This window comes from Stegodyphus dumicola, chromosome 10 (assembly GCF_044657685.1).
Source record: "Stegodyphus dumicola isolate Sdum_Otavi_A_Nest chromosome 10, ASM4465768v1".
In the NCBI taxonomy this organism is placed as follows: Eukaryota; Metazoa; Arthropoda; class Arachnida; order Araneae; family Eresidae; genus Stegodyphus; species Stegodyphus dumicola.
This window is the reverse complement of record NC_140777.1, coordinates 156,727,231-156,754,586: the sequence shown is the minus strand read 5'-3', so window position 1 is coordinate 156,754,586 and position 27,356 is coordinate 156,727,231. Positions and strand designations below refer to the sequence as shown.

Below are 27,356 nucleotides of genomic sequence, written 5' to 3'. Positions count from 1 at the left end.
ACGGGGTTCGTAGATTTGGAGTGAATAACAACGACACTTTATGAAGTATTATATTACTTTATGAAACACATTTTATTTGACAGTATTGTCAGGACAGCTCCAAAACACGTTTTACAGTCGTTGAAGATCTACTATAAACACGCTGACACGATCAGCGACACAGCCTTCAGGTTATCAGGCTATCACGGTGGAGACAGCTTCCTGCAAAGCAGCCAACTCTGCCTGTTCGTTCTTGGAACTCCACGTACTCTCGAGACTTTCCACGCTACAACTCGCGATGCACTCAACGTCACACAGAGCACAGCTCCGGACTCTTCGGTTCAGTCGTTCCCGGAGCTCAACACGCTCTCTCGACGATGCACTAACCACGATACACTAACAGACTCCTTCAGTGGATTCGACGACCCACTCGGCGCCCGGCTGTCAACTCGATCGACTCCGCAGGGATTGACTCGCTAGACGAGGCACACACACTCTCTTTTCGATGAACACACTTGCTAACTGCAGACCAGCACGGTTTATATAGCTTTTGGCTTGTGTTCGGGAACATTCTGTACTAAACCAGTAAGAATTCGTTCCAGAAGGTTCTCCAACTGTCCATGGTATATCGCCAATTTTGTTGCCAAATGGGCGATTTATCGCCAAATGTGGCAACCCTGCCCTTCTTGCAATTTTATGGCAACCCTAAAACTGCTTTGCGGGGAAGCCATCTCACCGCGCCCTTACATTTCGTAACAATATTTAAGCTATGGCACTGAAGTCACAATACTGCATATTTGAAATCAATGTCTTATCATAAATCTACCCAAATTATTAATACATGCCTGTAGTTCTGTCAACAATACAGTATTTTTTAGACTGATATCTCACCATAAGTCTTCATCTATACAACATAAATTAAGGAGGAGAAAAAGTTAAACTTCCTTTAATTTGAATAAGATAAGTCTGTAATTTTCTAAGCCATGTGCAAGCTTGAGTTCAGTGATCAGGCCTTTACCATCATGAGCTTAAAATTTTTACACAGTTATTTGACTTCATTGTCTAAATTTCAGATAAGTGCTGTATTTTGTGATTCTTGTAGAACTAATTACAATAATAAATTTATTTAATTTTTTTTCCCCTTCAATAATTTTTTCTCTCTTAAAAATGTCTTTCGATAAAAACCAACTTATGTCTCAAAGAATAGCGGGTGATACTACACTTTTGAATTGAATTTTAAAGTGAATGAAATTTAAATTGTATAGAATACTCACTTGTTTCATTGGTAGATATAATTGTTCTTACATGTGTATCTTAGTTTGAATATATCATACTCATTTTAGAATCATAATATAAAATTTTTTCATTTATTCTCCCCCTTGCATGCAAAAGTATTTATGTAAAATATTAATTATGTATTTAATAAATTAGATATAAAATTCTAGTTGTGTTTTTTGATAAAAGAAATAAATATATTTAAAACTAACATTGACAAATTGTGTATATTTAGAGAATAAATTGAAAATTAATTTTTTTAATCATTTAAGGAAAGCAACTGTTGCAATGTATCATTATTTAACATTTACAAAATCTGTTTAATATAAATTTAAAATCTGCTCTACTCTTATATACGCTCTAAGATAACCAAATGTGGCGATATGTGTTCCGTGCTGGTGTTTGGTTCGATTCCATGCTGTGGGATGGTTTGGTGGACGATGCTGTTTGTATGGCAACCCTTTTGATGTTGAAACTTAGAGACGGGGTGGCAAGATTTCAGTTGCGTATTTTAGTTTGTGTGGAAAGTAATTTTAGTATTAAAAGGTACGATGTTGGAGTTGTTAATGAGTCTTGTTCACAGGTGTGTTTATGAGGATCGAAGTGTATTTTTGGAATTTCTGTGGGACTTTTAAAACGGAGTGCGAAATTCAGAGCTGCTATGAGAACTCGGACGAAGAAGGGCGTTTCTGATCTTGTGTGAATTTGCAGTCAAATGCTTGCTGGTAAAGTATGTGGCTATCAGCGGAGTTTAAGATTTGAAATGTGGTTTTCATGTAGTAAGTTAACTTTGGAGGAAGCTTTTATCGTTACTTTCAAAATTTTGAATCACAGAAATACATGTGATATAGCAAAATCGTGGCACTTTTGTTGACAGACATTGTGTGACTGGCGAAATTTTATTCATGTATGTATTATGGTGAGTGCATTTTATTTTGTAAAATGTTATGTTCATTATTTTTTTTTGCTATGAATTTCTGTTATTTGAATTATTGTAATTTATTTTAGTTTATTTTGTTGATTTGTGCGCAGTGCCTAGATTGTGCAATTCGTAGATTTTTTTAAAGTATTAACAGAATGCTGTGTACATGGTATTCTTTGAAATTTATTGTTATGTTAATTTATTAAAGAGAGGTGTGCGCTGTTCGTAGATTCTTTCGCTGCCTAGATTGTGCAATTCGTAGATGTTTTTTTAAGTTAAAACATATCGCTGTGTACTTGGATTCTTGTCAAATATTTTTGGTTAGAAACTTTACATTTTTGCTATCTAAATTTTTTATTTTTGTTTTGGAATTTTAGCTTAAATTGTGTGTTTAAAGCATGGTTCTTGCATGCGCGAAAACCGCGTTTTTGGAGACATTTTAAGTTTAAAGTTCGAAATATAGACAAAAAATTTAGATAGTAATATGGCACCGTGGAGTTGTTTTGGTGAGAAATTTGGTGACCTGAGGGTGCGTTAAAGAGTAGTTCCTTAAAATCATTTAATATATAAAGTTTTTTTTTTTTTTTTTTTAAATTGCTATCAATTGGAATGTCTGCATAAGTTTCTTTACTTGATTTCAAATGAACTTTGTTTTGAAAATGTTTCCATATTATATAGAAATAAAGGGTTGTATGTCCAGTGTAAACAACATTTCTGATCTTCAAAATTTATTTTAAATGACAAATTAGTTTTAATATAATGTATAAAAAATATATTGATTAAAAATGCATAAATTTATAACTTCTGTGTAAATTTTGAATTTAAGTTTCTTTTGCATTTCCTTTTTTCTAAACCCATAGGTTTTCCTTTAAAAGCAAAGCTCTTTTTAACTCTCAAAGCTGTTATTGTAATGTTAATTAGCCTGGTTTGTGCAAGTGTCACTTGTACATTAATTGCTGCTCTTCTGGATTTGTTTGGAGCAACTATGTCATGGTATCGTTCACCATATTTAATTGCTGGCTTATATGGCTCATCATCTGTAGCAGTGATTTTGTTAGTTCATTGGATATTAGCCAAGCAACAAAAGGTTTGTACAGATGTTACTAGTAAGTGCAAATTTTCAATATTTTATGATATATACCATAAAAATTTCCGAAGAGAAATCTTTGAAAGTGAAATATTTAGGCACCTTTTGTGAAATAATTGATTTGTTCATGTATGGCATTATTTGCCCCATTCTTTATACTTTGTTATTGTAGAAGTGCAAAATGGCTGATTTCATAGACTGAGAAAATTATTTCAGTTTAATCAACATGAATCAAGAGCCATAATAGATTTTAGTGAGATGTATAATCGAATTTTTTACATGCAAAATAGATCATTAGAAAGATTTTGACTGAAACCATAGTATTGTGTCTTTTACTTGAAGGGAAAGCTGATAATTTAACCTTGTATAAAGCAGCAAAAATTAGAAAAATGACATCCAGACCTGGATCTGAATTGTAAGATATAATGGATTAATTAGAGAACAGCATATGTTGCTGAAAAGTAATAATATGGAATGTTTCTTCTCAGCTGAAACTTAGAGCTAAAAAATAGAAAAGAGACAGATTGAGTTTCACTCATTAAAATCAAGATCAGTTTCCTCTTTGGCTTATGCATGCATTGTTTAGAATTATTTATCATGCATATCATTCATGTAGTTGGTTCTTCAGATTCAAATCAGGACAGGAGAAAGTATTGTAACAGAAAATATTTTGAAATTCCCTTTCCATGCTATAAGAAGTGCCCAATATGGAAAGGCACTTGTGTTTACAATTATTGACAACTTAATGACTTGAATATATGTACATATCAATGAGATAAGTCACTTTGAGCATCATGTGCATTAACTGTAATATAAAATACATATCTTTGGATATTTAAAATTTACTGTAGTTATTGTATTGTTTGGATTATCCCATGTTTAACCTGTATGTTATAAATTAATTTATTTAAATTTCACTTTATTTATGATAATGCATTCAACGTGACAGTGCAATGAGCTGTAGCATATCAGTTACAAAACTGTTGCTCTTTATGGGAAATTATATCTAGAAACTGAATGGTGATTTAAGTTTTGGACATCGTGAGAATAATAAAATGTTCATAATAGTAATTGTTATATCCTTTCCATAAATATTGCAATTATTGTGTTAATTAACTAGAATTCAGTCTTTTATTCCTTGTGGGATTTTCTTTGTTTTTAATCTTTTGAATTTCTTATCTTTTTTTGTGCATTGCGTTAATTTTTACGATTCAAATTATTGTGCTTCCATTTTATCAATTTCATTCAAATTATTTCATTTCATTCAAATTGTTGTGCTTCCAATCTTCCATTTTATCATGGGAAAACTAAGATTTACATGTTTTGCTTCTATATTATCTTTCATGTTACATTCAGTTTTACATTGTATATGCATATGATAATTCAAAATCTTCTTAAGTTTTAAATCATTAAAAAGAATCACAGGAATCAATAGTGGATTTATAATTATAAAAGTCAGTGTAAATGAATATTTTTGATGATATTGTTTTCTGGATATTTTTCATTGATTAAAATTGTAAAGTATTATTGTTGGTAAAATAAGTTGCAGTGGGGTTAATGCATTTCATTATTTTCATACTTAATACGTTGCATGCATATTGTTTATATGTTATGCATATTGTATATAAGTTGTTTTTACAAACAAACTAAAATACTTATGAAAGATAATCTTTGATGAATTTGCCATTTCTCATTATTCAGTAGAAATGATATGAACATAAGTTCTATATAAATTGTAATGCATATTAAATCAATTAATTAGTAGTATTTATCAATGCAGTTTATATGATCTGTGTATAAGAATACATAGGTAATGGTAAGTAAGACAAAATATGGAATATCCACTCTGGTAATTGACAGATTTGTTCATGTCTGAGTGTGAATTGGGTGACTTAAAAATTTGTACGATTAAAACTATATGTGACTGTGCACTGCTTGGGTACCTTCTAAATATTTTCATAAACTTTTCAAAACTGTTAAACTTTTTCTTTGCAAAAATTCAGCTTGCATGCTCATTTTAAAACTAAGAAATGTTCAGATTTTGATTATTATCAGTTGAAAAGTAAAGATATTCTGGATTAAGTTTTACATAGGGAGGGGGATATTAAGGATTAATTGATGGTCTTTGACATACCTTGCTCTTAAAAAGCAGTGTTACAAAAATGAATATGTTTGTCATGTGGATTGTATTACTCAATCTAATCAGAAGAAATGCTGGTCAAATTAAGATTATTATTAGGATAACATATAATATTTAATAGTTGTATTAAATATGACTTAACAATAGTTATTTTAGGATAAAATAACTATTGTTAAGTCATATTTAATACAATAGTTATTTTAATCCTTGCCAAAAATCCTTTCAATATTGGTAAAGTTTTAGAATTAATAGTAAATATTTGTATATAAAGTGAATAGTGTATATAAGTATGTATATAAGGTGCAATAGTGTATAAATTGTTAATGCAGTATGATTTCTGTTATAATTATGTACATTAGTCTTTAAAATTTTGTTTGAGTTATTATATGGTATTAAAATTCGTTTTACATTATACGTAGGTAAGTTGAAAAATAAGTTTCCCCTGTCGACTGTGGTCAGAGTTGTGTATGAAAGTCAAAAAATAGAATGAGACATTAAAGATATGACATACCTTTATTTTATTATTCTCGTACGAGTACGTTGAGACATTTGTCATATCACTTGATAAGCTTCAAAAAGTCCTCCAAGAAAAAATCAGGGCTTTGCATATGGAAGAAGCGTTGAACGGCTTGTTTCACTTCAGTATTGCTTCCAAAACGCCTTCCCCCGAGAGTTTTCTTTTTTGCAAATGTCAGGAAGGTGGATGACATGATTAGAGTGAACTGGCGTCTCACCATCAATGAAGTAGCGGAAGAACTTGGAATCTCACATGAGTGAGCTCAAAACATCAGCCATGACATTCTTCGATACAGAAAAGTGTCAGCATGATGGGTGCCCCGACAATTGACCTCGATACACAAGGAACAACGCATGGGGGTCAGCCTGGAACATCTCGTGCGTTACCATGAAGATGGCAATGACTTTCTGTTTCGGATTGTGACGGGGGACGAAATGTGGGTCCACCATTTCACGCCAGAATCGAAGGCCGCATCTATGGAGTGGAAACATCCGTCATCACCTGTCCGAAAGAAGTTCAAGACAACTCCCTCTGCAGGTAAAGTGCTCCTCACAGTTTTCTGGGACGCCCAAGGAGTTTTGTTGCTGGACTTTTTGGAGGTTGAAACCATCAATGCTACGCGCTACTGTGACACCCTGTCGAAATTGAAAGAGGCGATTCGGGAAAAGCGGCCTGGCCTTCTCACATCTGGCGTTCTGCTGTTGGATGACAATGCCAGACCACATTCGGCGACGGCAACGCAAAACCATATTGTAACTTTTGGTTGGGAGCACTTACACCATCCGCCATACAGTCCTGATCTCGCACCAAAGCGACTTCCATCTGTTTCTGGCTTTGAAGAAAAATCTCGGGGGAAGGCGCTTTGGAAGCAATACTGAAGTGAAACAAGCCGTTCAACGCTTCTTCCATATGCAAAGCCGTGATTTTTTCCTGGAGGGCTTTTTGAAGCTTATCAAGCGATATGACAAATGTCTCAATGTACTTGGTACCTATGTGGAAAAATAAAGGTATGTCATATCTTTAATGTCTCATTCTATTTTTTGACTTTCATACACAACTCTGACCACAGTCGACAGGGGAATCTTATTTTTCAACTTACCCTCGTAAGTTCTGTAATTTAGATGTCAAATAATTTTTATCATTTACCTGAAGTTCTTTTTACGAGTATCATTTTTATGTAAGTTATGACTGATAGCTTTTATTCTACAAATCTTCACGCATTTTACCAATTTTGTTTCTGTGATAGATATTTTGCTTTGTTTTTAGAATCAAAGAGAAAAATGGTTGCAAGAAGATGTGTATTTTGATGCTGCCCGACTTGTCTGGGTTTTTCTACTAATAGTTTTAGAACTGGCTAAAATTAACTCCTCATTCATTTGCTGTGCATGGGTTCTCTTTCCTACTTTAGTTCGTGGTGTTTTAGGCAATTTATTAAACCTTACAAGTTTTAAAGGTAAAACAGATTTTTTAATGCTGCTATCTACTTTTTTTTAACTTCCCCCTTTTTTGTATTTATTTAATTATTATTTAATTATTATTTATAATTAATTTTCTATTTATATTGCTTTTTGCATTTGAGAAATATTTTAAAAATTATTATTATTATTAACACTGGCAAGAGAAACGAGTCTTTTTGTATAAAATTCTTAATGCTGTATGTTATTTAATAAACTTTATGTATTTAAATATCATGCGTATTATGAAAAGCTTTATGAATTATATTTTTTCATGTTTATGTGTTTTGTATTAACTTATAAACATTAAGTGTAATTAGTATTGTGTTTTATTTTTGTAATTTAAGACTACCCAAGCAAAATACATCATACAAATATAATTACAAAACAATTAAAAAAAAATATAATCATGCCTAGTATTTTCATGCAACTTAAGTTGCTGAAAAATTATCAGGAAAGACATAAAGTAAGAAATTTAGAACCAGTTTTTCACAAAGTAATAAAGATCTCTTTATTTAAAGGTAAAATTCTGATTTGAATTTTTCACTAAAGTATTTTATTATTTCACTGACGTTTTCAATCCTTTGGATAGAGTTTAAAGGTAAAATTTTGATTTGAATTTACTTTCTTTTTTTCCTTGCTTTGGGCAGGGGCCAGAATTTTTGGCTGAACTATTATAATTAAAATACATTGGAATGGCTCATCAGCTAATTCTCGATACAAAAAAGCAAGAATTTTTATGGAAGAGAGATTTCAATTGATTTCAATGTTTCTTCTCCTGAAGAAGTGGCATTAAAGTTGATTGAATTCCTCTTCTTTTATATTTTTTCTTCTTTAAATTTCATTGATTTTTTGAATTAAGATATTACTGGTTTGAAGTATTTTAGTTTTAGCATTTATTGAATTCTTTTTTACATTTATAGGATTTTATGAAATTTATTACTTATGAATTTCAGTTTTTGGTCTGTGTGAAAAATTGGTTCTAAATTTCTTACTTTATGTCTTTACTTATTATATATATATATATATGTATATGTATATATATATATGTATATGTATATATATATATGTATATGTATATATATATATATATATATGTATATATATATATGTATATGTATATATATATATGTATATGTATATATATATATATATATATGTATATATATATATGTAAGATCAAAATTATGAAAGCAAATTTCTAAATTGAATTCACTATAAACTCTTTTATTTTTTATTTCATTTGGAAACTTCATCTCTCTGTCCTAAAAATAGCGCTGTAAGTCTAAACTGTGTCATTCAAATTTATCATGCGATCTTACGTAACCCTTAATTCATATATCTCTTTCTCAATCAAAGTAATTTGTAAAACAAAACCTTTTTTTGACTCCCTCCCTTCTTCCTGTGAAGTACTGCAACACTCTCTCTTCTTGCTTATGCTTTCATCCTGTTATGACACTGCAACAATCTTCTATGTTTGCTTCTATTGAAATAGTATCAAAATTGTCCTGGAAATGGGCATGGTTGGAGTGCCAAGTGAATTGTGGCCACAAAATGCGAATTAAAAATAAATGTGGAATTTAACCCGGCTCGTTTGTTTCTTCTTCAAAATGGATAGATGCTCTAAGCATCAAGTATCTATCCTATCAGCATTTCTATGCTTCTATATCTCAGTGTTCTTACATTTAGTGCTTCCAAAAATGTTCCGTCATTACATTTTTCGGCCAGTTCTAATTAAGGAGAGATCTACACAGGTTTGTTTTTCAATGTTCACTGTGAATCCTGGGAATAGTCCTGTTTCACCGAAAATTTTAATGCAAGTTTAGGCTACATTCATAATCAAATCATTCATGTCATGTCTTTGAACTGAAGTTTTAATACGTATATTACATAAATATACTACTTCCAAAGACTTGAGAAAAAATGGTAATTATTAAAATACATGAAAAATGTAAATGAAAATAAAAATAAATCCAGTAAATTTTCAGAAAAGTAATTTAAGTTGAATCCAAAAGGAACGTAACTTGTTATAAAGATTTTTGAAAAAGTAAGCCTTAGAGGCCAAACCTGAACATTTTAATAAGTCACATTTATTAAATCCAAAAATGTTTGTGTTCTGCTTGTGATTCAAAAAATTCTCTAAATTAATAAAAGAAAACTTTATTTCTCAGTTAGGAAATTATTTCATTATTGATAGCAGCAATAAAGTTCTAGGTTTTAATCTAATAATATCAGACCTATGATAATCTTATCAAATTAAATTATGAATTACAAACATAAAATTAATTTTTTTATTTTAGAGTATTCATAATTAAAATAAATGGATTATTTGTTTGTCATTTACTGAAAAAAAGTTTGTCATGTATTAAATAAAAAGTATTAAACCTGCTTTATAAAATCTAGATCTCTGTTAATCAAAATGCCATATAAGAATAATAGTGGCACAGACAACTGTTTAACCCCTTCACAATGGCATGTTGCTAGCAGCCGGGTGATGCACTGATGTATCACCCCTTGCATTTGTCTTCCCGACAGGTGTGGCATATGTGCATTCCCAAACATACGCATTCTTTTAGAATTTTTTTAAATCACTAGCTAGCACTCCGTGTCCACTACAGTTAGCGTATTTGAACATATACATTGTTGACCTTGTGTCCATGAAGTACTTTCTGATTCTGGTGATTCGTTTAGATGTATTAGCAGATCATATAAAGTAAGCAAAACCCAGCTGATGTGCAGTTTGCTTCACATGATATAAACATTGAACAGTTTCCGTTGCTTCAAATCTTTTTTTTTCCTGTGGGAAGATTGGGAGTGGAGCTGTGGTTTTAGGAACTCCAGTTTGTATTCAGTTCGCATATTCTTTACATAGCATACATAAGTTTTTTTGCACCGAGTAATAGAGTTAAATTAATGGTGAAATGTCTAAGAGAAAGAATTTTTAACACAAGAAGAGTATATTTGAATTGCAAAGCCCATGAGTGTCCATTCGAGCCCCATGAATGACTATTTTGACACCAAAAACTCTAGATTTAAGTGAGAATAGCAATTTTAATGCCGAAATTTTCTCCAAGACTGAATTGAAAGTTTGTTTTGCTTTCACCTCACAATCCAGCAGAACAGTGGGTACTTCATCATGAACTCGATCAGTTAAGTAATTAAAGCCTTATGAATTTACAGGAATTGCAGAAGTAAACTTAGTACAAAATTATGAAAATAAAATTGATTTTTTTCACTTTTATATATATATATATAATGTAATGAACATAATAGTTGAAAAAACTAGTAATTTCTATGAACAAAAGATTAGTGAAAATCCTTCATCATCCAAAATAACACTCCTCTAGATGTGTTTAAAATGAGGAGGTTCCTAGGATTAATTATTCTGCTGGGATAGAATAATTAAAAAGTTTGACCTGAAAGTGTGTTTCATAACTAATGAAATGATAGCGACTAGATTATCGCACACTGTCTTCTTTCTGAATCATTTATGCTATAATATTTGATCATATATTTTATTATTATTTACATATGTTTAGATAGAGATTTAAGTAAGTTTTTTACAACATTTCATCAAGATGAGTCAAATATTTTATTTTGCATTTAGATTTTAATTAAAATTTTTTCAGAATCTCTTGATATTCTGTATTTATGATATAATAGTGTTAGATACCATTACAGAAAAAATCAAAACAACTGATAAAAAAAAAGTACTTTTAGTGAATTTTTTTTAGAAGTTAGACTTAGTGATATGAAGTATCCCACCTTGCAAGATGCCTACTGCAACAACACACCATCTCCAAGGTGAGTTGCTCTAAGCAGCATGCCATCTCGTAAGAAGATTAACTGCTGATGCCTACATGATATACCCGTCCTGAAGGGGATAATATAAAAAGAATGTGTGTGGTTAGCTTAAAACCATCGTTGCTGTTACAATTGTTAACAAATGTAGAAAAAATTAGTAACCTTTATTATAATTAACAGAAAATACTATGAACAATTTATCTTTATTATCAAGCACATTAAATTTGTAGAACAAATTCATCTGGTTATATAAATTAAATCAGCATTTTTAAAAAAGGGAAAAAATAAATAAATAAATAAATGAGAGAACACCAAGCATCATTAGAAATAAAGAAAATTGCAAACAAATATTTATTAGACATGAGTATATTTTATATTTTAATTACTTATTCCCAAAGTCAGTTAATAACCTTGCTCATGAGTAGGTTTCCATTTCTTTTCTGTTCTGGTGGAAATTTTGTGATGATCATCTTAAGAAACTATACAAATTAATTGTTCTCTCTAGTGATATTGTGAAAGATTAATGTGTTTCTGCAGAAATGTTACTGCCACTGCAGGCAAATTCCGTAACTGCACATTTTAAAACTGAGTTTCACATGAATTAATATGTCTGCATTAAATGTTGGAGTTCAAAATACAAGAAAAGGAATGCATTCAAAAATGATGATTTTGATTGTTAAAACGGAAGATGTGTCATGTATATTTGTCAGAGTTTGGAGTGTGTGAACATTTATGTGCTATTACGATTAAAGTGGTTAGGCAAATACAAAAGTACCATTAAAGAACAATATTTTTAAGAGAACTTGAACAAGGTCAATATGTTCAAACTTGCATGAAAAAAATTAGTTAGCAAACTTCATATTTTGGCAGAGTTCATCTGGCAGATATCATCTGTTATCACTGCTGTTAACCCACACATGACTTTTGGGGAGGGTATTTTCTACTGATGGTTTATAAGGATAATAATTTTTCCATTATTCTGCAATAAGCAAATAACTTTTTGCTAAATAGGACTCAGTCTGCCTTCCCCGATTAATCAGGAGTTGAGTGTATAGCTGTATCTTGGGGGAAAAAAAGTCTATTTTTCATACCTCAGTTTTAAGTGCAAAGAATACAATACCTTTGAACTTTTAACTAAAGAAATGTGGATTAACATGCTTTACTTTTTTTTTCAGGTACCCGTGAATCACATTTGTTTACCCACTTTATAATGCAAATCATACCCTTATCATTGTTGTTTTATTGTGTGTGGTCAATATATACAGTATTTGTTCCAATTATGGGCCGTATTGGTGCCATGCATAATCCAGATGTGTTGGTTGGAATGTTTACAACGATTCTTGTCTTTTTATCTACCTCTTACATGGTAAGCTATTCTTCTCATACATTTAAAATTAAGAAATTGAATGATAATATAAATAATGATTTACATCATATATTTATTCTACAAGAAAAGTCTTTATATCTTGAAGATTAGCATAATAGTATAAATGCTAATTTAAATATTTTTTACAGTATATTTATTTTTTACGAAATCCCCATGCATCACAAATGTACAACACATTGCTTACAAAAATCAAATTGATTATTTGACTGCATTAATAAAACAAAAAAAGACAGTCTAGATTTCACTAAAACAGATAAATTCATGTCTCAAAACCCTGCATGAAAGCTTTGAGGGAGACAGCATTGGTATGAATTATATTCACATAAGAATGCTCTACCAAAAATGTTAATTGCAGGAAATGATGAGACACAAAAGACAAAGCAAAAACATGCCACAGAAAGCAATGTAAAACAGGATGAATTAACTGAAATTTAATAGTACAGCAATAGTTGAATACAGACTACAATGTTACAAGAGATGTTAAAAGTTCTGAACATTCACAGTAATGCATATCTGTCACTAATTCCACATTGAATTGCCAAACATATTTGAAGATCTTGGAGTTTAGTAGAAATTGGCACCAATGAGGATTCTTTCCTCAAGACCCATGTCAGAAGTAATTAGAAGTTTTATACTTGGTGGCCTTGAGGATTCCTTATAGAAATAGTTAGAAATATTATAATATATTCAAGGCTCAATATTTCTTACAAAGACCATTTTGCTCAAAATTTCAGTTATTCAGAGCAACGTTTCCTCTAACTATTTACAAGCATATTCAGGCACTTATATTTACGAAGATGCACATGTGATTTTACTTCCTATGCAAAACATAAATTATGACATGCAGCTAAAAGAAAAATTATAGGGAATGTTGGTTCAGTGATATTTTTGCAATAACCATCTACTTATTGCGGGAAACAAAACTGAGAGTTTTTTTTTTTTTAAACTTTGCTAATGCAACATGTTTATTGTACCTCTATTGACCCCCCTAAGCCAACACACTGAGCAGGAAGCAGTGAAATGAAAACCAAAATGAGAACAGAATATTATACGATATACTTTTGTGCGAAACATATTAAATTAGTGAAAGATAAACAGTAAACAAGATATATATATTTCCTTATGGTTCATATTGATGTATTCTACTTTTTATCAAAATTTGTACATGAAGTGCAAGATTGATTTTTAATTTTATCTAGCAGTATAAAAATGTGTCTTAATGCAGTGCTTATGCAGAAAAATAAAGTACATACTTTCAAAATAAAGATATTTTACTTAACTAATGTTTTTCAAATTATTAAATAGCTACTACATTTGAGATATTGCTTATATTTTTCACATTAACTACTGATTTCATGATCAGCAGCCAGTGGGACTTGCTGAAAGTCACCATACTTCCTGATTAAGCCTGCTAGTTACAATTTATATATTTTATATTCTATTTTTGATAAATATTTATTTATTTTGTATCTGCATTTATTTTTAAAAATTAATTTTGAAATTTTTGTGTTGCAGTTTTCTCTTGTCCGGGTTATGGCTTCTATTCGTAAAGTCCTGATGCTGCTGTTGTGCATTTTTGGTATAACTTTCATGTTAGTTTGTTTTACTCCGCTTGGATTCCCTTATTCTGGAGAAGAGGATTCTCCTGTTCCAATGAGGTTATATGTGTTGGTAATATTTTTGATTGGCTCTTTTCTTATTTTTTCCTCATTTTTTTATGTTCTTATTTCTGAATATTTATTTTCATGAAAACTGATTGTAAACTTTACAGATTTTATGATGTGAAATGTGTAATAATGTTTGAAAACAATATAAGAATTTTTAAAAAATAATTTTAGATATTTTAGAAGTTTTAAAAATGAAGTCCAGTTAATGAAAATGAAATACAGTGTTTCTGAGCCTTTTTCACACCTTTTCTTTTTGTTTCATTCATTCTCCTCATATAGAATGGATCTCCTATTACTTAAGTAGTGCATGTATATTATATATGCATTTATTAACATATAAATTATTATTCTTTTTAACCAATATAAAAAAGGAAAGTTTTCTGCTCTACAGCTGTACATGCATGACTGTGATACATTTGTTTGGCCTTTTATGTCATGATGACTGAGAACTATCAGTCTTTAGTATGATCAGTGACATGCCATCAATTGACTAGAGGGACTAGGCTAGTCCCCTAATATTTTTAGTATTAACACTTTCAAATAAAATACCTAACATTCAAAAAATTAAAAAGAACATTTTACCTCTTTCAAAATGAACCATTGAAGTTGAATTTTTGTAGAGAGAAGCTTAGATTACATTGGCTGTATGCCAAGAAAGACTAGCTCGCTTTTACCTGTTACATTAGTTGCCATAAGAAAACTGTTAACTACTGATAGTCTCAGGAAACTAAACTTTGCATATATTCAAAATTAATATGCAAAATTAATTTAGCTTTTAGTGCTATATTTTAGTTCACTTTCATGAAAGCATTCTTATTATGAGTAAAAGAATTTGAAGTAAAATGTATTGATACATTAATTCGAAATTTAAACTGCAAAGAGGGAAATGATGTGAAAAACTAGTTTTCAGGCAAGAGATCATTATGAAGCATATACAAGCAACTTCTGAAGATATTTTTATGACATCGCATTCATCAGCTGCCAATGTCACAATCCTGTAGTCTTGATAGCTTGCTATCATATTCTTCAGGATAATATTGCTGCGTGAATATGGGTTCGTAATAGATTGAATGCACAAGTCTGATAATAGGTTAATAAAAATTTATTTTTATCTAGAGAAATACTTCAGAACTCTGGAATTTTCCACAGAAATATTTGTACAAGTGTTTGCAGTATAATCAGTAGTGTTACACTTTAAACTACTAAGAACATTAAACAAAATGCAGTGCAAAGCGCATTTAAAGAGAAAGCTAACTTGGATATCTCAGTTCATGCAAAACTAAACAACTCGCAACAACAATAACTAAGCAGCTGAACTCGGATGCTCTCTCTCTAGGCTATTATAGTTTTCAATTGGCCGAGATATTTCTGGTACTTTCTGCTTCTCAAAATTACAGGAAAACAATAAGAGTGTGAGATTACAGTTACAGCTAATATAGTGGTAAATTATATTTATTCAATTTCAATACATATTATGATCATGTAGGGACCATACCAAAATGTCACCAATTTTTCCGACTTTTGGCGAGGCCAAAATAAGTCGCCAAAACCAATGTCACCTTGGCGATAACTTCCGAAATTACGGATATACCTATTTAATCAATGTTAAATGCACTTGGCTCTGTATTCTTATTTTTCCAGTATAGCTTTCTCTTAAAAATTTGTCTCATGCTACATTATGCAGAAAAATACAATTGTACGTATAATTCTATTTAAATTACCTATCTAAGTACAAAATTCATAACAATATATCTTCAAATATACCAAAACAAAAGTTAGATACAATCTGCTTATTTTGCATTTGTACAAGCATAAAACATTATATAACTTATATTGAGTTTTAATGAAAGTTTCATGCTGCTGCAAATATCTCTGCATGAACAGTTTGCTTTGGCATGTTTAATCATATTTTGTCGAACGATTATTGGCATTTGAAAGAAAGAGACTTTCTTTAGAACACTGGGTTGTGAAATTTGTAAAAATGTATCATTTTCTTTTAAGAACAAGGTGTCTGATTAGGCTAGGTTATTTATTTACGGCAAAGCCTCGAGGGCTATCTGCCTAGGGGGAGGGATGCCTTTGTGGAAGACTTTCCAAGGGAAACTGGCTCGTATACACGTTACACATAGGGAAAACCACGAAAACACCCATGCAGCCAGCCCATTTTTGGGATTCGAACCTCGGACCGAACTACCAGTGTTCAACGACTTTACCGCTGGTGGTGGGCTGGTGGTGGGCCACAGACAAGGTGTCTGAAATGGAACTGTCATGTTAAAATCTATTTGGCTGATATTTTTTACCTTACAGATGGTTGATACTGTTCAGCAGAAGGATGATTAAATATGAAACATACTCAATTACATGTGTTTATACACTCTTGGACCAAAAAAAAAAAAAAAAAAAAGAGAGAGAGAGAGAGAGGATGCACCACGACGCATCGAAAAGATATAAAGCAAATTGGACACACATTGATATGCATACAGGTTTCAATGGAAAATGCAACGTTTTACACTTTGGCTGCCAATGAATGAACGGTTGTCGCTACAGTGCATCTGATCTGTGCAACTGGCAGGATATTTAAGAGGAGAAATTACGATTCTAGGTCATAAATTCTTCACGAATTTTATTCCATGTACTCTGGTAGACAGTAACTATGCCTCGCATACAGGTGCGTGAACGATATGCGCAGATGTTGGAAATTGAGAGGTCATGTAGTTGTGTTCAAAGATGCCGGTTGGTCTTTATCGGCAAATAGCTTGACATTTGAGCGGGAGCGATGCCACTATTAGACGATGTTGGCAGAAATGGGTGAACCATGACCGCACACAGCTTCAAGAAGGAAGCGGTAGGCCTAGTGAAGCGACAGAATGTGAAGAGCGAACAATCGTCAGAGCGGCACTCACAGCCCCAGATGCATCATTATCATTGATTGTATGTGCAACTAGTGCTTCAAGGACCATTCATAGACGGCTCACAGAAAGGGGGCTGAAGTCATAGGTTCCCTTGCACCGACTTCTATTGACCTCTGTACAACGTCAAGCCTGTTTGCAGTGGTGCCAGGCTCATTCGCACTTTAATGTCATTGACTGGAGTAGAATAATCTTCAGTGATGAGTCCTGCTTTGAACTGAGCCCGATGACCAGCGAAGGCGAGTCTGGAGACGCCCCGGACAGCGGTGTGATACCAACCTGACTGACTGTCTTCCAGTAGACAGGCCGACAACCAGGAGTGATGGTCTGGGGTGCCATTTCATTTCATAGTAGGACCCTTTTGGTTGTCATCCTTACAGCACAGCAGCACGTCGGCAATGTTCTAAGGCCCGTTGTGTTGCCAAATGTCACCCACACCACATCTTACATTTCAGCAAGATAATGCCTGCCCTCACACTGCACATGTTTCAACTACTTACCTTAGTGCTTGCCAAACATTACCTTGGCCAGCAAGGCCCGTTGTGTTGCCCTACATGTCATGCCACCGTGCAGATGTTTTAACTACTTACCTTAGTGCTTGCCAAACATTACCTTGGCCAGCAAGGCCCGTTGTGTTGCCTTACATGTCACTCCACCCTGGGCTTACATTTCAGCAAGATAATGCCTGCCCCCACACTGCACATGTTTCTACTACTTGCCTTAGTGCTTGCCAAACATTACCTTGGCCGGATCTATCTCATGTTGAGCACGTTTGGAGCGTTATGGGCAGGGCCTCCAACCAGCTCGGGATGTTGACGATGTAACGCTCAAGTTGGACAAAATTTGGCACGGTATCCCTCAGGAGGACATTCGCAACCTCTATCAATCAATGCCAAGCCGAATAACTGCTTGCATAAGGGCCAGAGGTGGACAAATGCGTTACTGACCGTTTTCACTTTGTGAAGCACTATCACTTCAATAAACTATCCAATTTTTCTCAAACTGTAATCATTTGTTTTTCTGTGCACGTACATCACTTCTACCGATTTTTGTCCCATTCGCATAACTCCTTCTTAGTGCTTCTTTTATTTTGTCTAAGAGTGTGCATACATGCATGCTTAACTATTTTCACGTGCATGCCAAAAACATGCAGTTCTGCTGAATGTTGTAATTAGGGATTATGGATAATCAGAAAGTACCATAATTTCTTTTGTACAGTCACTACTTTAACACTCTGGAAACATATTACGAGGGCCATCCAGGAAGTAGCTTACGTTTCCGTCTGTGTCCGCTAGGGGCGGGGCTAGCGCGGCCATCTTGGGGTCAGAGCGTTGCGCAGCTCAGTCTGCATCTAGCCGTGCTAGTGAGAGGTTCGTGCTGTGCTCCGTTCAGATACTGTGACGGTTTGAAATGTCTGCGTTAATTGAAAATCCCGCGAGCTGCGAGGTGCGCTCAGTAATAATAAGGTTTCTGACTGCAAAAAACTGTAAACCGATAGAAATCTATCGGCAGCTTCGTGAAGTGTATGGGGACAACATTATCACTGAAGGTGGAGTGCGTCAGTGGGTCATAAGATTTCAAAATGGCCGAACCAATGTTCACGACGAAGATCGAAGTGGGAGACCCAGCATAGTGACCACCGAACTTCTCGAAAAAGTCGATGCTAAAGTCCGTGAAAATCGAAATTTCACAATAATGGAACTTTCTTTGAGTTTTCCACAAATTTCGCGAAGTTTGTTGCACGAAATCATCAACGAAAAGCTTGGTTACCACAAGTTTTGTGCAAGATGGATTCCAAAAATCTTGACAGAGGACCACAAAAATCAGCGAATGGCTGCAGCGTTGAACTTTTTGGACGCTTACCATAAGGATGGTGACTCTTTACTCGATCGCATCGTTACTGGTGACGAAACATGGGTGAAACATGTGAACTGTGAAACGAAATTGCAATCAATGCAGTGGGGGCACACAAGTTCTCCCCCAAAACCCAAGAAATGCATGCAAACAATGTCGGCAAGGAAGATGATGGCGACTGTTTTTTGGGACAGAAAAGGTGTAATTTTGGTGGACTTCCTGGAAAGAGGCACTACAATAAACTCTCAAAGGTATTGCCAAACTCTCCAAAAACTCAGAAGAGCAATTCAAAACAAGCGCAGAGGAATGTTGAGCTCTAAGATCTTGTTGATTCACGACAACGCCCGGCCCCACACGGCAAATGTCACTCGTAAAGTTCTTGAATCTTTTAAGTGGGAGTTGTTTCCTCATCCGCCGTACAGTCCCGACCTGGCACCGAGCGACTTCCACCTATTCCCAGCAATGAAGAAGTGGCTGGCTATGCAGCGTTTTGATGACGATGCACAGCTGCAAGAAGAGGTAACGAAGTGGTTGAAGGCGCAGGCGGCCGAATTTTTCGACGAAGGAATTTCCAAGCTCGTACATCGCTACGATAAATGCCTTAATTTGTATGGTGACTATGTAGAAAAGTAGTATTTGAGTGTGGCTTTCATCTGTATATAATAAAATTTGTTTCCTATACTTTGTTTATTTTTTTATTCCAAAACGTAATCTACTTTCTGGATAGCCCTCGTACATTTTGAACAATTGAGTTTAATTGGAATTTCTTTTAATGATCATACAAATAAAGATTCTGATTACTTTATAGTAAGTTTGTGCTAAATGCATTATACTATTAATCTGAATTTCATTTCTTTCATAAATGGAAAGAATATAATACAAGGATTTGTATAGCATTCTAAATTTTAACATTTATAATAGCATAATGAATGAATGGACACTTTTTGCTATTTCTTAGATAATAATTTCAAATAGGCTCTTAGGGATATTATTGTTATCATTAATAACTAAATTTCTTAAAGCACTGAAAGGCTTCTTCTATTTTGTGGTGCTCGTTGTGTGGTAAAAGTCTTAATAATTATTCGACTTGGTTTTTACAACAAAAATAACACTTTCACTACTTTTTTAATAATTTTTATTGCAAAAATATATGCATGGTTTTACAGTTATTTAAAATTGAAAATTTTTTGATTATGCACTTTTATTTAGTTTAAACTGTAATATTCTGAAATATGTAATCTATCCAAATCAGAGCATCATCTGAAATTATTAAAAAATATGTAATTTTTGAATGAAATATGTAATCATTTTAAAGTTCTCAGGTGAAGCATTTATAAAATTTGAACAATCATGAAATATCAAAAACTGAGAAATTCATAAGTGGACGTTTAACTTTAAAAGATTTGTACTTTAGTCTGGGCACTTCTGTATGAAAATTTTTTTTTTTGCAAGTTTTTATGATGTATTTATAAAAGAATTTGCTCAGAGTTTCTCCTTTTATTTAAAATGCTACAACTAATCAAATTTAAAACTGAAACTCAGATTATTTACTCATAGCATACAGAACGCAAGTTTTACAACATGACAGGGCATGCTGTATCAGAAGATTCTGGCTATTGGATTGTGCCTCTGGATTATAATGGACCAAAAATGCTTAAGAAGTTTATAGATGAAGTTAAAAATGCTGAACCTATTGACTGTGATGCTGAACTAGCTTGTGGGATGCCTTTTTATATGCCTGTGATTTCTTTGCTCAGGTATAAAAGTTAAATTTTAATAGCTTTATTGAATGATATTTTTATAATGTAGTAGCTCCATAACTAAAATATCTGTAAAATAATTAGTCGAAATTTTTTTGAGAAGCATCCAATCATGAATTAAGTTAGTAGCATCTAATGGATATTTCTTATTTTGATTTTTGCTTTTCTCATTGCTCTAATTTATAAAATGCAAAGCTGTTTGAAAAAAAAATCAGACGTTTCCTTTACAGTAATCGCTGTTTAATGTGATCATGTTTCTCCATTACTGTTTTAATAACATTAAGCAAATGAAAAAGTATTTTTTGAAATATCGTTAGAATTTAACTAATTTAATATAAATGTAACTAACTAGAAGCATTTAAATACTAACTCTGACAGCATTTTAATTAAGAAAGGAGTCATTAACAGTTATAATTATTATTTTTTTGAATTCTTGCATAATTTTTTTTTGGACTGTTCATAATACTTTTAGAAATTATTTGACCCCTAATTATTGTACCCTTAATCTTAATACTCATAGAGCACTCTTCATCTTAGCATTTGTAGAAAATTCACTTTTTTTGTTAACTTCTTCAGAAAATTTTATTGCGATATGCTCAAATTTGTTTCAGAAAGTAACCTGCAGATATCTTCTTCTGTTGCTTAATCTGCAGCTTGAGGTTTTTAATAATATAATCCAAGTACTGTATTTTTCACAATTCATGTTAGTTGGAGATATTTTTAATTCTGTATCTTCTTTTATTTTATCATTTATTAAAAGTTCATTATGCATTAAATAGTTCTTTCTTGTCTTTTCTGAGATGTAGTTCTTAGACTTATGTTGCCTTATACCAAAATCTAGATGCTTAGCCACTTCTTCCCTTACTTGGAGACTTAGATGTGTTATTTGACAATCTTTTTTCCTCTGTTTCATCATGATTTGGTCATTTTATGTTTTACTTGGCAAAATTTAATTCAGTTTAAATAGTTTATTGAATAATGTTTGATAACAGTAACTGACTTATTGATCACAAGTGGCAAAGAAATGTGTGCACCTAGAAAAAACTGAGTCACATCTATAACTTGATAAACAAATTATTCTAAACTGGGGTGAAAAAAGTGTTTTATTTATGAGTAAAAATACAAAGGGTGTGAAAATCAGTAAGTGGTCAAGCCACCCATGGCAGCTATACAAGCTGGTACTCGGTTGGGCGTGGAGTCTATTAAGCTACTAGTGCCCCTTTGTAGTAGATTGTGCCCCAAATGGAATAGTTGGTTAGCGAATTGGGATGTATTTCTGCATGGATGAATTTGACTGCTCAACATGTCCGAAATATGTTTAATACCATTTGAGGACATCAACATGTCGAAGACATTGTTTAGAAAGCCGTACTGTATGTGGCTGAGCATTGTCTTGCTGGAAAACAGAACCTGGATGACCTGCTAGCCATAAGCAGTATGATCAACTGAAAAATATCATCAATGTATCTATGAGCAGTCAGAGTAACTCGCGGCATGACTTATGGTGAATGGCTATCCCAGGTGATCACTCCCCAGACTGTCACACCTTATGTTCTGGCCGTGTGTTGCTTGGTGACAAATGGTACATCAGACCACTCACTTATCCATCTCCAGACATGTATGTAGCAATCATCAGCATTGACAGAAAAGTGTGATTCATCACTGAAGATCACATTTCTCCAACTGGGCACTATCCAGCTAGAGCGAGAGTGGCACCATGCCAAAAAAAACACTGCTTATGATGGAGTGTCAATGGCAAGTGTCTTAATGGATGTCTAGATCTGAGCCCAGCATCACCTAGTCTTATGCGAATAGTATCCTTGAGTATCCTGGGATCCCTGCAAGTTGGCAAATGGCTTTAATATGATGATAGCACAACTTTTGGTGCAGACAATGGCAGCTCTTCTAAATGCATGATCATCTTGCGGATTGGTAGCCCGAGGACATTCCGAGCCACTATGGTGGCTGACTATGTCTTCACTGAGCCACGGGTTCCAACAACGGACAATGACCATATCCCTTTGATCAATATGCTGGCTGATTTGCTTGTTCAACCAACCAGCCTCCTTCAGCTCTAGGATGCAACTCCTTTCAAAATCTGACAACTGTTTGTAATGCCATCAAGTACATCTTAAAGGCATCTTTCATTACAGAGTCATGTAACCAAGCCATCAGCACGGTTATAACACATTGTTCAATAAGTCCTGGGACTAACCAAAAGATGGTGTTAGTAATATCAACTTGACATCGTTGTTTGAAAGAACTAATCTTCGAATGACACATGTCTGATTTTAATGGCATTCGGACTGGAAGCAGCGAAGCTACTGTGGTGAAAGTGACATTACTTACGCATATGATGGACAAAATGGAGAAAAATGAATTTCAAGTGTTGATTAAACATTGCTATTTAATGAGCAAAAATACTGTGCAAGCTCAGCAATGGCTTAAAAAATGTTATCCAGACACTGCTCCATCGAAAACAACCATTTGCCATTGGTATGCTGATTTCAAGCACGGTTGCACGAATACAAATGATGTGGCATGCTCAGGTAGGCCAAATGAAGCAGTCCCTCTGGAAGATGTGAAACAAGTGTTGAAAATCGTGATGAATGACTGCAAAGTGAAAGTTTGTGAGATTGCCGAGATGGTAAACATATCAACTGCAGAGTTGCCAACTCTCCCGATTTTCGACCACTCTTCCACCAACCCGATTTACAATATATTTCTCCCGACTTTTACTTATTCTTAAAATTTCTCACGATTTTTATGGAACTTGGCTTAATACTTCATTATATGAACAAAAAAGAAAAAGTGATTTTGGACGTCTGAAAGCAATTGAATTTTCTCTAGATTTTATCTAAAACAAAACCTTGCAAATCAGATGAGAATTTCTGCTTTGTGAGTGAGAGCATACATGTCCATAACATGAACCTGCACTCACCACAGTAATTTTCACTGTCTTCGAGATCCCTCGAGGTACTGGGTTGAGTTCCTCCTGACGTCCAGGTCCTTGTATTGGTGTTTTACTGCACAGTTGATTCCTGTATTCTGCGGATGTTATAATGGCTGATTCTTGTTTTTCTCCTATTCCATACAGGGTATTTCTGTACTACTGGTACAGGGGATAATTCCAAAAATGGTGTAGAAGCTGATGTAGTAGATGGTGATGATGACTTCTGGAGGTTATCGTCTTCCTCTACCATAGCAGGAATAGTGCCATTTGTAGTAAACATGAGTTCATATTCAAACACATTATCTGCCAAAATATCTCTATTGTATGGGTATATTCCACATTTCACATATTTCTGCAAAGTTTTCTTTGGTGATCTCCTTTCCTGGATGGTGGTGAACAAAGTTTCTGCATGCCTCAGTATAAAAATGTTTCAGGCTCTTGAAATATAAAATATCAAGGGGTTGGCATTTGTGAGTGCTATGTGGAGGGAGGCATAGCATCTCAATTCCAAACATTGAAGCAGAGTATCTAGATCTTTTCAGTGAGAGGTGTGTCCATCTATAATGAGTAAAATTTTTTTTGGTGGTTTGTGTTTTTTCAGATGGTCAAGAAATTTGTTGAAGACTTTGCTTCTCATGTATCCAGAGTCTGACATCTCTAACATTGACCCATTTGGTAAACCTTTGGCATAAGACGGTTTTTGTCTAACACCCTTCATTATGGCAAAGGGAGGATGACACTTCCTGTTGCTACAGACTGTGGCAGTAACAGTAGACAGCTTTTCTCCTGTTGTGGTGTGATTCACATTTTTTTTGCCTTTCCAAGAAATCACTTTGCCAGGTTTGAAAATTAGCTGCAGTCCAGTTTCAACGGCATTCAAAATTCTTGCCAGTTCTTCCCACTGGTTCAACGCATCATACATTTTCCGTAACTTGTCAAAAAAAATTTCGTACTTCATCTCTATTGAGTCTTTTTAAGAAAGGGAAGAAGGGTGCCTTTTTAAGAAAGAATATACCCAGTCGTATCCTGCCTTGGTCTTGTCTTTGTTAAACCGGTGCGTTAAATTATTTTTCTCCACAAATTTAAATACTAGCTCCCTAATATCATTTATGGCCATGCCAAATCCCTTTGAATCCAGCAATAATATATGTTCAACCAGTTCCTTTTCCATAGCAGTATCTAGTGTTGCTTCCTTTCCAATTTGCCAGTTTGACACTGCACCTGTTAGTACCCTGGCCCTTAATGTGTTCCTCGGCACTTCGAATCTTTTGGCCGCAGTTACAAGCAGCATTTTGTTCTCTTTCACCTCTCGTATGGCAGCCGTCATATCTTCTGGCTTCCATTTGCCAAGTGCTCTCTTATATTCATAAGTGCAAGACATTTTTAACCCTAAAATATCATAAAAAGGAAAACAAAATTAATATTAATTTGTTCACTAACTATCGGGTAAAGAAATATCAACAGACTTGACTTACAATATACAAATCAGGGAGAACTCGACATGAAGATAAGGGAGAACTCGACTGTCGAGATCTCGAGATCTCCCCGTAAACTACGGTCGAAATCTGCCCGCGTTACACATTTCTATGAAAGATGACAGTACCTCCCTCTGACTGGCTATGAAACCTTTTGCGTAGATCTCACTAGCCAGTCATTTGGAAATCGCCAAAAATCGAAGCCATCATTCACATTTATCATCGTTATCAAAGCCAATCTTATACTTTATGCATTATAAACTATGAAGAACTTACTTGACATATTAAGTTATTTTCTTGATCATTCTCTGACTTGACAATACTTTAGATTCACAATGACGCACTACACTCTTAGGTTATTCCAATACAGTGGTTTCCATATGCGACACCAGGGTGCAGACCACTCTACTAAGGGACTTCCTTAAAAGTGTTGAGATGTCCCTGAATGACCATGATTTCTGCACCATTCAGCAATTCAACTGACAGTTCTCAAAATAATACTGCAAAATATAAGCGTAAAGCTGATACAAATTTCTCTCAAAATAAAAAAAAATTGCTCAACACACGAAACATATTCCGATTACTGTAAGTTTATCTTGTGAAGAACGAATATTTGTTTTATCTTTGGACCTTAACAAAGCTTTTTTTTTTTTTTTTTTTTTTTTTTTTTTTTACAATTCATTTTGCCATCATTCGATGTTCTTAACACAGTTCTACAAAGCAGAATTCCATTAATTCATGTTTTGAAATCAGTGATTTATGATCTGCTTAAAGATATTTTATCAAAGTTTGTAAAACCAGTCTGTGTTTTGTCTTGTAATTCTATATATGATGTGATTTATGGTGAGATAGAAAATCAGAAGAAAGATGAAGATTTGGTAATAGGAGCTGCAACTACAATAGTGGAAGAACTTTCAGAAGAAGACAAAAATAAGTTTTATCTTCATGTTAGAAGTTACTTCTGGTGAGTATGTGATTACATACTATATAAATTTCCAGTCAACGATGAAGTGATTTTGCATGCTAAAGTTGCTGATGTTTCTGCTCTAGCAAATGGATTTTTTTCTGATATAAGGTACTTTTTGAACAGATTTCCTGTGTTACTTCATTTTGTCATGAAAGATGATGATATTGATATTGCCACTGATATATTGCAGTCGCAGTTTTGCAGTTTACAATTAGAAAACTTGGATGGAGTTATAAAATCATCTAGGATTGACACCCAATGTAGTTTAATTGGAAAACTGAAAGGTGCTGATGGAATTTTAAAATATAATGAACTGTCTAGAATTATGTTGGCCATCTTGACAGTTCCCCACAGTCATGCAGAGTGTGAGAGGATTTTCAGTGTTGTTGCGAAAGACTAAATGTAGATATAATATTAGTGATGACACATTAGAAAAACTTTTATTAGCGAAAGCAGGTCTACGTGGCAGTTGCTATGAACAAAATTATGAAGTTTCTTTCTTAACGAAAGCAAAATCTGCCACTCTTCATATCATTTGTACAAAAACTGAATAAAGTGTCCTTTTTTTTTTTCCCCTTTAAACGATGCAAGTAACAAAAATGTCTTTTACGTGTAAGGTTTTGTGTTGCTTGCATTTAAGAATTAGTAACTATCTAAAGTTAATTCATTTTTAAAAATTATATTTTTATCATTTATAAAGTCTTTTTAACACTGTGAAAAATCTCCTGATTTCTTAAAAAAATTTCCTGATTTTTGAGTGTCATAGGTTGCCAAATATGCAACTGGAAGCGCGTGTATGATTTTACATGAAAAGTTTGGCATGAAAAAAGTGTTATCCAAATGGGTGCCACATGTGCTGACAATGGAATAAAAGCAACAATGAGTCGACGATTCACAAAGCTGTTTGTCACTGTTTACTCGCAATAAACAGGATTTCTTGAGGCGATATGTGGCAGTGGACGAAACATGGATCCACTATTTCACTCCAGAATTGAAGCAGCAGTCAGCTGAGTCCCATGCAGCTGGTGAAACCATCCGAAAAGTCCAAAAATGCAGCAGTCAGAGTCATGCCATCAGTGTTTTGGGTGGATGTGCGAAGTATGATTTACATCGACTGCCTTGAAAAGGGAAAATCTATCGATAGCACCTATTACAGTGAGTTATTGGTGTGTCTGAAAAACGAAATCAAAAAAAAAAAAAAAAAAA

The 27,356-nt window shown here is 33.6% G+C and overlaps 1 protein-coding gene across 1 annotated transcript in view; it reads left to right on the top strand.

Moving 5' to 3' along the window:
• The window catches only part of LOC118197271 (endoplasmic reticulum metallopeptidase 1-like), a 58,797-nt gene that overhangs the window by 13,853 nt on the left and 17,588 nt on the right, over positions 1 to 27,356 (top strand). The window contains exons 7-11 of the mRNA XM_035368767.2: positions 3,037 to 3,263; positions 7,187 to 7,373; positions 12,354 to 12,544; positions 14,081 to 14,236; positions 20,553 to 20,752. Coding sequence (XP_035224658.1) covers positions 3,037 to 3,263; positions 7,187 to 7,373; positions 12,354 to 12,544; positions 14,081 to 14,236; positions 20,553 to 20,752 — 961 coding nt within the window. The remainder of the gene's footprint in view (positions 1 to 3,036; positions 3,264 to 7,186; positions 7,374 to 12,353; positions 12,545 to 14,080; positions 14,237 to 20,552; positions 20,753 to 27,356) is intronic.